The sequence below is a fragment of the Lissotriton helveticus genome, chromosome 11, assembly GCF_964261635.1.
Source record: "Lissotriton helveticus chromosome 11, aLisHel1.1, whole genome shotgun sequence".
Lineage (NCBI taxonomy): Eukaryota > Metazoa > Chordata > Amphibia > Caudata > Salamandridae > Lissotriton > Lissotriton helveticus.
This window is the reverse complement of record NC_136072.1, coordinates 33942673-33955003: the sequence shown is the minus strand read 5'-3', so window position 1 is coordinate 33955003 and position 12331 is coordinate 33942673. Positions and strand designations below refer to the sequence as shown.

The window sequence follows — 12331 nt, the reverse complement described above, 5'->3', positions numbered from 1 at the left end:
TTGTCCCCTCTGCTTTCAGGTCTTCAGCATCTCTGATCCACCCTTGGATCACACCGGACATCTTCCTCCTGGTCGCCTGCAGCATCTCTTCCTCCAGGCTCCATAGACTTCAACGCCGGAACCCGACACGACTTTGCACCAATGCACCCGCAGCCCGTGGGTGAGGTAACAAGAGCATTTCGGTGCTCAAGGGTAGATTGACTCTCCTAGTGTCCAGTTCCACAGTTGTTTTAGTCCTAACTAGTCAGGATTGTCCGTACTCACCTTTTTCTTGAACTGTACTGTCCATAGACGTTGTTACGCATCTCGCGTGTGAGTTCACACTCTGCACACGCGTTCCGTGGGCCTCCTATTACTTACCTAAAGTTAGGATAGCGTAGTCCCAGCGATCCTACAGTCCCTGGACAGCTCCATTCCTTCTATCGATTTCCTTATACCATTTACTTAGTATATGGTTTGCCGTGCCCCTAGGGCACCATTGTAATTTTGTGCAACTTATCGTATTTTTCCTAAGAGATTGTCATGTGCTTAGCCCTCTGACCTCATAAAGAGTTCAGAGGTGTTTGTTATTAATAAATATATTGTTTATTTTCATAACAACCTGTGTGGTGTCCATTCATCTGGTATTCAAGGGGTTATATTGTGGTAAAACAGCTGGCTTCACATGCCAAAAGAGTTTAGCCTAAGACTGCTCTGTCCATGCTACCATTAGGATAGCTGGTCTATAAGGTTGACTTACAACCAATAACCATAAGGGTCGTTTGGACTGATACAAGGTGATCACTAGAACTAGTGAGCATCATATTTCAGGCCAACTTCTCACAGTAAGGTTTTTCGAACTAGTTGAAAAAAGACAAAAGAGTTCCTGAAGGTTGTTAAGCGTTTATGGGCAACTAAGACACTGACATTAACCAAATTTGTAATACTGAGGAACCGCGTACAATGATCTTTTAACAATTTTTATCCATGTTTTTATTGTTTTGTAAACATTTTAATTAATCATGTACTAATAAAACTACTTACTTACTTACTCAGTCAGTTGTAGGTACGGAAACATTAAGTGATTTCCCAGAAATACAGCATGTTTGAGCCTCCCGCCAGACTCGAACCTGGTTCCTTAGCGTGAAAGTCGGCCACCCTATCCAGTATGTCACACAAGGCCAAAACCTCTGTCAACAAAGCTGAGCCCACCATGCATGGACTGCAGGGGTGGCAGGCAGCTGTGGCTACCTCTCGCCCAGGGGTTCGCTGAACTGTGCGTAGCACTCGGCCTCCAGCTTGCAGGGCATGTATTCTTCTTGCCTGAAGTTCAGGCACCGATGTTGGTGCCTGAGTAAGCATGCAGCTTGTACAGCTTCTGTGAGAGCTCTGAGTGTCAGATGGTCGTTTAGTGGCACCCAGGATGCCGTAGCCAGCGGAGCGAGTATGGTGAGTCGAGTTAGCAGGGCACACCATGGCCAGCAGATGCGACGCTGGTGGGGCTAAGAGGCAGTGGCGGCAGTCCGGGAGTAGCACAGAGAGTGGCGAAGCATCAGTCCTGGGTAAAGAGCAGTGGAGCAAGGCATCGGGTGAAGGCAGGAAGCTGGCAGATGTGGAAATGCGAGGAGCAAAGACAACAAGTAGTCCCTAAATAAGAAGATAATAGCCAGCAGCGTAACAAAACTGTAGTTGGTCAGTGCTGCTTCCTGCAAAAATGGAAGAGATGTATCTGATCGCCAGTCAACAATAAGCCAGATAAAAAGAGTCATGCCACACTTAACTAATGACAAGACAATGACTCAATCTCCCTTCATTGACCCAAGTCATCCTCGACCCCTGCCTAAAACCTTAAACTTTCTCAGCTCAATAACACAGAAACTTAACAGAATGGATCAGAAAATTAACTCCCTTGCTGCTGATTTCCTTTACCTACAACAAGACCTTCTTAACAGACCTAAGCCACCAAGCTCCCTCTCCCCGAGGTGTTGTGGTCCTACTACACTCAATACATCTCACATGGCCCCACAGAGCACCCCTTGACCCTCCAGCCCATCATCGAACCAGGCCTTCAGTCCCAACAGGTATAGCCAACCCTTTTTGGTACTGAAACCTCAGGAGCTCTACGACTCTCACCTCACTTTGTACCAGACATCAGCCCCTCTCCACATCCCTGTTATTATCGGCACTAACAGAATCGTGAATACTGTCCACTCGCCTAGACCCCCTGCTCAATACACCTCTATCCACCTAACTCCCCCCATCATCGAGGCTCCCCATCTTCTCTCTTGCATGCTCCTAAACTGCAGATCAGCCGTACAACATGCTACTGACATTGATGAAGCTCTTCTCGCTGAAGAAATTGACATCGCCTTCCTCACAGAATCCTGGCTCAATGCTCACTCCACCCCCTTTCTTGACATTCTCACCCCTCCAGGGTACAACATCACCAGACAAGACAGGCCGATCAAAGCTGGGGGGGGGACTAGCCATCATTCATTGAGATGGAATACAGATTACCAAACTCAAACCTGCAGAATACCTATTGTTTGAATACCTAGGCGTTGAACTCACTACCAAGGGCACCCCACCCATCAAATTCCACACCATCTACCATCCTCCTGGAGAGCGTACCCTCTTCCCCGAAGAACTAACAGACCTAACAACACGATTCTCCTTGACAGACACCAAAGACGTGTTCTTGGGTGACCTCAATATCCACTGGAATGACCCAGAAGACTCCAGTGTCCTGAACCTTTCCAACCTTCTGGAAATATATAACCTCAAGCAACTCTGCAATAAACCGACTCACATCAAAGGTGCGACACTAGATGCGATCATAACCAACAACAATCTGATCTACCTGAGAGAGATTTCTCCCATTGACTGGTCCGACCACCACCTCATTCTGTTCAGGATTGACACACTTGCCAGTCTCCAACCTATTTGTGTTGTCAAACTTAAACTCTTGACCAGAAACATCAAAGAAATTCCTTTATCCGAACTTGAAGCCAAGATTCTTCCCCATCTTCAACTCCATCCCTCATCATGGACGGCTGATGACCGTACTTCACACTTTAACTCAAGAATGACAGAGGTTTTAGACCAAGTAGCTCCTCTCAAACTCAAACAACTGAGGAGAACCAAATCAAAACACTGGTTTAATGTTGAGCTGAATGATGAACGGCATCAACTCAGACAAACGGAAAGGTCTTGGAGACAAAACCTCTCGTCCTTGCACCTAACACATCTTAGATCTGCTCGGCAGTCATAAAAAAAACACATCTTCAGTGAAAAGGCATCTTTTTTCTGCAGCCAACTAGATCTGGCGAAAAATAGACCAAGAGAACTCTTCAACATTGTTAAAAGCCAAACTAACTTCACTCCCTCTCAAGAAATCGAAGCCACCAATGAGCGATGTAAAGAAATTGCCATCTTCTTCACCAATAAAGTCTCTAAAATTGATCAATCCTTCTTACAATCTGCTAACCCTCTTCCCCCTAAACCTGCCCCCCTTCAACCTCCCTTGACCACTGGGAAAGAGTTCTTAACAAGGACAATCAGACCTACCTCTAGCTAAAAAACAATGCACATTGGTCCGACTTTGAGCTAATGTCGGTAAGCGAGGTCTTCAAGATAATTTCTAATCTAAAACCTTCCTCCCACACTATGGACCCCCTCCCTTCCACAATTATAAAATAACTCAACCACACCATTTTCCCTTTCTGAACAAAAATCATCAACGCCTCTCACCTCGGGCTGTGTCCCTGACTCCCTTCAACTAGGACAAATCACACCCATTCTCAAGAAACTTGGGGCTGACCCTAATGATCTTAACAACCTCAGACCGATCTATAACCTCCCGTTCCTTGCAAAAACATTGGAGAAATGTGTTTTCCTCCAACTCAATAAACACATTGATGAGTTCAACCTCCTCGACACCTTTCAATCAGGTTTTAGAAAAGGCTGTAGAACGGAAACAGCTATCCTCAACGTATCTGACGACATTCACAAGGCCCTAGACGAAGGTCATGCCTGTCTACTCATCCTTATTGACCTATCTGCGGCATTCGACACAGTAAACCATCTAGCCCTTCTGGAGACCCTGTCGAAACGTTCTGGCATGAATGGCACAGTTCTAAAATGGTTCACCTCCTTCCTTTAGCACCCCTCCCAACAAATTAAAATTAACTCCTGTCTCGTAAAGCCAACTAAAGTCACACTTGGGGTCCCGCAAGGCTCAATCCTCTCCCCATCCCTCTTCAATCTCTTCATGGAGCCCCTCACAATCCTTTTGAAAAAAGCTGGAGTGAATTAACACCTTTACGCGGACGACACCCAAATCTATTTCAGGATCAAGTCTCCCGGCGACATCCAACTCCTCAATACCACCGTAACTGAGATCCAAACTTGGTTCTACGTTAACCACTTAAAGCTCAACCCAGACAAAACGGAACTAATCCTATTCTCTCTAAAAAGTAACCATTGTCCAATCCAAGTGTGGCTCAAGAATCTGGTTGCCCTAAACCTCCCCCATACCCTATCCGACTCAGTTAAGTCTCTAGGCATCACCCTTGACAAGAACTTATCAATGGAGGCCCACATCAAAAACTCTGCAAAAGGTGCTCTTTTCTCTCTAAAACACCTAAAAAATTGAAACATTTTCTACCCCACGATGACCTCAAGACAGTAGTCCAATCCCTAGTTCTCTCTAAAATTGACTACGGGAACGCCATCCTTACAGATACTCCAAAAGCTCACCTAGCCCCTCTAAGGGCAGTGCTGAACCTGTTCACTCGACTCATATCTGGAGTTAAAAGATTTGAACACATCACTCCAGCTCTCAACTGCCTCAATTGGCTTCCGAAGGAAGGGAGATGTATCTAGAAACTAGAAGCGCTCGCAGTAGAATGCTGATGCACTTCACCTGAACTCTTAACGGAAGCGCAAGTATTCTTTGAGTCCCTTTTAATTAGTTAGTTAGTTAGGATATCGTTTAGTTCACCTGTGTCCTTACCGTGTACAGTAAGAATTCAACAAACCATTTCCAGGTCCGTATTCAGTCTTCAGCGCCGCTTCATCTAAGTGGTGTTTCTGCGAGGCTCATGCGCAGTTCGTTCTCAGAACTAACACTTCCCCAGAGACCTGCGCAATCTTCTATTAGTGAGAAACTAGAGTACATTGCTTACAGAGACCTGTGCAGTCTTCTAATCAGCGAGTGAGCAGTGTTAAAAGTGTTCACACAAGCGCTGATCTTTTCCTGTGAGAACACCGCTCAACAGAATCCAGTGCGTTGCTTCGAGGAGCAGCGACTTCCGCCTGTGAAAGGACACGACGTTCTTCAAATTCAGATAATGAAAAGGAACTGTACAGACTTAAGTACTAATTCAAAAGTTAATATGTTGTACTGCTGATGAATAAGAATTTGATACTTACCATTGAACTCCTGCTCCGAGATGAAATCTAAAAGAGAGAACATTAGAGAAGTAAATCAAAAAGAAATATAGGTATGTAGAATCAAGTGATAGAAAATAGATAATAGCGAAGGAGAGAAGGTGAGATAATAAGTATATGTTCTTTCTTTAAAAATCCTTAGAAGTTCTTCAGGCAAGAAGAAACAAGTTAAACTTGTAATTGCAAGAAGAATGTGAAGACCATATAAGAGATGCAATTGTCTAAGGTTATTTAGGTATGTGAATGAGGATTAGAAAAATATAAATTAGGATTACAGAAAGACATATAAGTAAGCACTGTTGTTTTTTGTTAGTTTCCAGGTCTACACCCAGGAGCACAGTATAGTGCGGAGGTGAGACAGGAAAATGGAAGCTGATAACCGCAGAAGTCTCTTAGTCTTCTTTATTATTTTATCTACTCCCCCTTCCCCTCCTGGGAAGATTCTACTGATTGCTATATAACTACATCAGGAGATCTTACGGGCGGGGGATTGGGAAAAGACATCTCAGTTCCTGCGCAAGTATTAAGGCAGACTTGACAGACAAAAGTTAACATTTGTGCTTCATTATCATGTAACATATGAAAACGTTTCAACTTTAGCAGGTATTGGCCACCAAAACCCACCAATGAGCATGCACAAGAAAGAGCTGAGATCTGTTGTTTTCTGTGTTACCCCATGAACGGTGCTCTAATTATTTACCTGAATCGTCTTGTCTTCAAGTGTATGTCCAGATCCAGAAACAACCTGAGATTGCTGTGATTTTCCAGGTTTCAGCTAAATAAAACAAATGAAAGAAGAAATATCTAATTAAGCACTTTTTGACAAAATCATTGCTGGAAATTGTGTTTCTGGTTCAGGTGGGTGAAACCCTACTCAATCTGGAACCACAATCTCTGTCAGAGTGGACAACATACAAACACCAAATTAACCTGTGCTTAACCCTTTGGCAGGTTGGCACAAACGCAATCAGGCTAAACAAGAAAAATCCCACACCAATTTAGAATACGTAGAGTACAATTTATAAAAACAATAAAAAACTAATCAGTAGAACCAGAAATATGCAGTTTTAAAGATTTCATGTCTTGCCTATATATGTATACCTTGTTCTAAGAACCTTCTAAGGTTCTTGTGATGTTTCAATATGGCGATAAATAAAACAAAAGAAAGAAATAATATCTTTTTTTCCACTTTATAACAACAACATCAACCTCTGCTTTTTCCCCAAAATTCCGGTGTTCAGTCTTCTCTGGCAATAGCAGGAGGGGGAGAAAGGTTGAGAACCAGGACACAGGAGAGAAGTGATTACTTAAGAGTCATGGGGTCGAGGTCTGGGCGACATACAGAGAATCCAGGCCATCAACTATTAAAATAGTAGTTCATTGAACTTACAGATGCAGAGTATAACAGAGGTCTCCTCCATGACTAGGTGGCCCCTTTCAGCTTCTTCTGGTTTTCACATCTTGGTGGGATCGGAACTCACTGAGCCTTTCTATACACATAACTGATCTCTCAGATTAGGGGTGCCTTATGTGCAGATGATGTTATGTCCTCACGTCATGGCAAATAATTCCAATTGAAAAAAAAACAATTGATGGACAGAATGTTGACCAATGTCAAACATTCACCCCAGTACAGAGATCTGGGCCTAAATCCATTGTTTTCTTGCTACCCATGCCATTCCAGTTTAAACCCAGCCACAGGCAAATTACGTCTCGACCCTGATGCAAAGAGAACAATTTCTATCAGCATAATTTCACTCCCAACCACAGAGTTCCATGCAACACAATTCCACTCCACACACATCCAATCCACACCACAAAATACCACTCATGCCACAAAATTCAACAGCACAGCACATGATTAAAGACAACACCATATCAATAGACAACACAAAATACCATTCCAGATAATTACACTCTGTGACACACAATCCCACTTCACATAATTCCAGTACACTCAAAACTACCTAATTATTATCCACATAATTCCTCTGCACACCATGCCACATAATTCCACTACAAACATCCACTTCAGACAACACAATTCCATGCCACACAATTCCGCAACTAACAATTCCAATCCAATCCACAGCATTCCACTCCATATCACATACATCCACTCCACTCCATAACACATGGGCAAAAGATATTGGGGCATATTATCAAGGGGGTTTATCTCCGCTTTTTTGGCTTTAAAAGCCAAGAAAGCAGAGATAAAATTATCTCACTATTACCAAGCTGTCGCTAACACCAGTTAGCAACAGCTAATAGGAGATAGCGACCATCTTGGGCCCCGCTTTGCATGTCAGTGATATTTATCACTAATGACATGCAAAGTGGGCGTGCCAAGATGTTAGCGACTGGAAACAGTCGCTAACATCGCTATCTCCTATTACCAACTTTTGGAGATATTCGCGCTAAGTGCGAATATCTCCAAAAGCTAACACCTGCCCAGGAGCAGTTCTTAGCTATGTTATCCAATGGGAGGTGGATAACATGGCTAAGAGCATTTGCTCGATAATGCATGAATATCGCTGACTTTTCAGCGATATTCATGCATTGCGGCCTTTTTTTATCGCATTTGCGATAAACCTTGCTAATAGCAAGGTTTATCTGCGATGAAAATCGCCGATGTGCGGCGATAATTTTTGTCTCTAAACAAGTTAGAGACAAAAATTATCGCTAGTTGTTGGTAATATGCCCCATTGGGTCTGATTTAGATCTTGGCAAACGGGTTAAACCATCACAAATGATGACAGATATCCTGTCTGCCGAAATATAAATCTCATTGTGTCCTATGGGATATGTATTACGGAGGACGGGAAATCCATCAGCGTTGTGAGAGAGTAACCCGTCCGCCCAGATGTAAATCAGGCCCATTGTCAGTTACAATGCCAATAGCTATAACTCTCGCAAACACGATACTTTTTGCCATTGCCAGTGATTGTTTAAAATATACTAACACCCATGCCTGCTCCTATGCTTGTAACTTTTCCAATAAAAATATATTTACAAAATCAATAGAAATATTGCGCAACTTGCAAGATCTCACAAGATCCCAAGACAGTAATGTGACTTGGCAGCCTTCTTTGATGCAGGCGGGTATAAATAATGCACCCTTCAGAATTGAGTTGGATCCAGCTGTCTGTATTCTCAAGAGCCCCTGAACTAACCCATGGGGACTACTTCTCACCTGTGGACCCCAACTGTGCAGCACCTGACCTTAATTTGCTCACAGATGCATCCCAGTAAGCAGAGGGTACTACCATGGCCAACAAAGTGATGTGACCCATTCCACCCCTTGCAACAGACTGATATTCCCAATGCAAGAGAAACCCTGTCCATAGAGAGCACTGATAGCTGTCTGTGTCAATAACCAGGACCCAGGGCATAGAAGGGTGTCTACCTTCTGTGGCTTCTTACAGTGGGGGCAACAGCCACAGGTCTTCAACACCCTTTTTCCACTCAGAGGTGGCTAGCGTGAGATTGGTCATTCATCCTAGGATCTGTATCCTGAGGCCAAAAAGTAGTCAGGGGTGATTCCTTCCTCTCCAGTCACTCCATTTGGGGCTCTGGACCCTCAGTTTGTGAGTGGTGCACTAGATATCTGAGCTTTCAGGGTGCCGTGGGCAGCCGCCCCTCTTAGCTTTTCCATCACTGGTGGGAACGCATTCCCCAGACTGTACTCAGTCTGCATTTGGAGACTAACTATGATCCTTCTCCAGGTCAGCCTCCTTTTGCCACTCTGGGGATACCAAGGCTACAAACACCTGTCCCTGGAACTGAGCTACTCTACATACTTGAGTGGTGTACTGCTCCAGGGAAAACAGGCTTTCAACTACCTCAGTCTGGCTGCCCCTGGTGACCCTCGTGGCAGTGACAGGTACCCCATTCACCTTGACCTGGTAGAAGTAATGTTTCCCACCCTCAAGGATCACCAATATACCCTCTGAGTTCACCCCCTAAGTAAGGGACATTTATTTGAGCCTTATTTATTTCCTGTCCCTAGGGACTACCTAGACCTAAGGCCATATTGGCCACACCTGTAAAAGTCTCAGCAGTGAGGGATTTCTTGGACAGATTGAGTCCCCTTGCTTGACTCCTAGATAAGCACAATCAAAGCAGCAGGGTTAGAAATGGGACGGCTGGGCCACCGCCCTCCAGAAGCTCAGTCCTTCTTCTTGGAAGGGGCTTGGGAACACTTTCCTTCCCCCTAAGGCTGAGACTTTTATGTGTCTCCCTTGACCTCCCCATCGTTCTGACGGAGGGAACCTGAACCACCCTTCTTAGGGTCACCCCCATGTGCCTTGTTGGTCACTGAAAAACTGACACAAAGGTCTGCCTCTTCAGAAAGCTTCCTGGGATCAGAAAACTTGCTATCTACCAGTTGTTAGAGCAGCTCTGTAAAACAGGAAGGAGTAATTTCTTACCTGTAACTCCAATTCTGTAGTAGGGGAATCTCTGTTATTGTAATAATCTAGTGACTAGGCCCGCCCATGTACGTGGACTCCGGAGCAATCAAAAATAATCTCTTAAACTGTCTTCTTTGCAGTCCTGCATAGACACTTAAGAGAGAATTAAGACAAATAATGCAGCCATAAATATGGCCCAGACTCTCCAGGTAGCTTGCAGGGCCTTTGAGGGGCTGCAAAGATGGCAGTCCACCTCAGGAGAGGAGGATATGGATGACAGTGAGAAGGAGGGAGCACAAAGAGAGAATGAGGAGAGAGAGAGGACCCAGTCAAGGGTCCTGAGCTGCCAGAAGAGCCCAACTTGACCCCAGCAGATGGCCAGGATGATCTGAAAACCTAGGATGGAGCAGGGAGCAGTGTGTCTGCCGGGGCTTAACCCCACAGGAGCTAGAGGACAGGAAGCTCAAACTGTAGATAGCCAGGATGAACTATAGAAGGAGGAGGCTGAAAGTGCCTTCAAAGAAAGGAGACTGGCCATGGAAGAGAGGAGGATGGCCCTTGATCTCAGTCTCAGAGAGCTGGACCTAAGAGCAAAACAAATGGAGTCCAGCAATATTGGTGGCATCGTTCCAACAAAGTCTACTGAAGAGGTGAGAGTCTGCATAACCAAGGACCTAGTGTCCAGTTATGTGGTGGGATATGATATAGATAAATGGCTCTCAGCATGAGGTAGCCCTGAGGGTGCACAAGTCTTAGAGATGTTCTGGCAGGGAGCTTATTGAGATACATGTGCACGGTGGGGAGGGGCAGACTTCTCACACTTGTGGTAGAAGACCAAACCAAGAATGCCCACATGAAGGACATTCTTCTGACCAAGTTTGGGCTGAGCCGTGAGAAATACAGACAGAGGTTCAGGGACACCCAGAATCTCATAAACCAGGCGTGGGTGGACTTCTTAGATTGTTCCAGCAAGGCACTGAAAGGCTCGGTGAGGGACAGAAAAGTGGATGATTTTGCTGGGCTGTACAACCGAATTCTGATGGTGCACATGCTCAATTCTGTAGTAGGGGATCTCTGTGTTTAGTCAAAATCTAGTGAATAGTCCCGCCCATGTGTGTGGACCCCGGAGCAATCAAAAATAATCTCTTAAGCTGTCTTCTTTGCAGTCCTACATAGACACTTAGGAGACAGTTAAGACAAATAATGCAGCCTAACATATACAAGGCTACAAAGGCCACTACTTCATCTATACAGTGAAAAGGATAGCCCACCCTGTCCAGTTTAACACTTTTTACCAAGTTTTCCTCACAAGGAAAACTCCCCTTCAGAAAAATCCTTGAAATGATAGAGAGGAAGGGTTGGACAGACAAGCCTCCATAGGTTGCCATTATGTGTCTTGAAAAGGGATACCGTGCCTTTAAGGAACTCTCCAGAGACCCTCGGTATCCCAGGATGCACAGCCAAAGTCCTTTTGCTTTCAGTTCTTTTTGAAGGTGTATAAAGAAAGGCCTGTAGCATAAATTACAGTACCATTTTCTCCACCGGGGAGGAGGGCGGGCGCTTATTACTATAACAGAGATACCCCAACTACAGAACTGGAGTTACAGGTAAGAAACTACTCCTTCCGTAGTAGGTGATCTCTGTGTATAGTCATGATCTAGTGAATAGAATGGCAAGCCCATCCAAAAAACCAACCCGGTGGTGGAGAAAAACAGACAACACCACTACTGTGCAAACATATTTCTCAATGAAGCCTGCCCAACCTGAGCATCTGCTCTGGCATCAGAGTCCAGACAGTAATGCTTAGCGAAGGTGTGGACAGACTTCCAAGTGGCAGCCCTGCAGATCTCTGCAATGGGAACATTACGAAGCAAAGCTGATGTAGCTGCTTTGCCCCTGGTAGAATGAGCCTTAGGCTTACCACCTAAGGTCTTGTTAGCCTTCTGGTAACATAACTGGATACAGGACACAATCCACCTAGAGATGGACTGTTGTGAGGTGGCAAGACCAGTCCTGACCGACCCATAATTGACAAACAATTGGTCTGTCTTACGAATGTCCTTGGTCTTATCCAAGTAGAATTTCAACACCCTTCTGACATCCAGGGAATGGAGAGACCTTTCCGCTGGAGTGGAAGGATTCTGGAAAAACATAGGTAAAGTTATGGTCTGATTGACATGGAAATCAGTAATCACCTTAGGAAGGAACTTAGGATGAGTACGCATCACAACCTTAGCAGCATGAAATCCATACTAATATATTAAAGAGAGAGCCCAAACATTTGAGGCGGGTAATCTCAGGAACCATAGCACCAATCACAACACCCAACACAGCGTTGGAAAGGGCAGTTGCAGCAGAAGGACATAGGCTATGTAGACGCCCACCATATACATTTAAAACGTAAAAGAATCGTGCCAGCAAAGTAGTCCCTTGTGGGCGTGTCTACGTTGTGCTGTGGGCGTGTGCTGGGGAAACGCTGGGGGCGTGTG

At 44.8% G+C, this 12331-nt stretch overlaps 1 protein-coding gene across 1 annotated transcript in view; it reads right to left on the bottom strand.

Annotated features, from left to right (window-relative positions):
- Nucleotides 1-12331, bottom strand: part of LOC144790640 (uncharacterized) — a 552900-nt gene that overhangs the window by 75622 nt on the left and 464947 nt on the right. The window contains exons 29-30 of the mRNA XM_078665372.1: nt 6131-6205; nt 5413-5439 (exon numbers count right to left, since the gene is read on the bottom strand). Coding sequence (XP_078521498.1) covers nt 5413-5439; nt 6131-6205 — 102 coding nt within the window. The remainder of the gene's footprint in view (nt 1-5412; nt 5440-6130; nt 6206-12331) is intronic.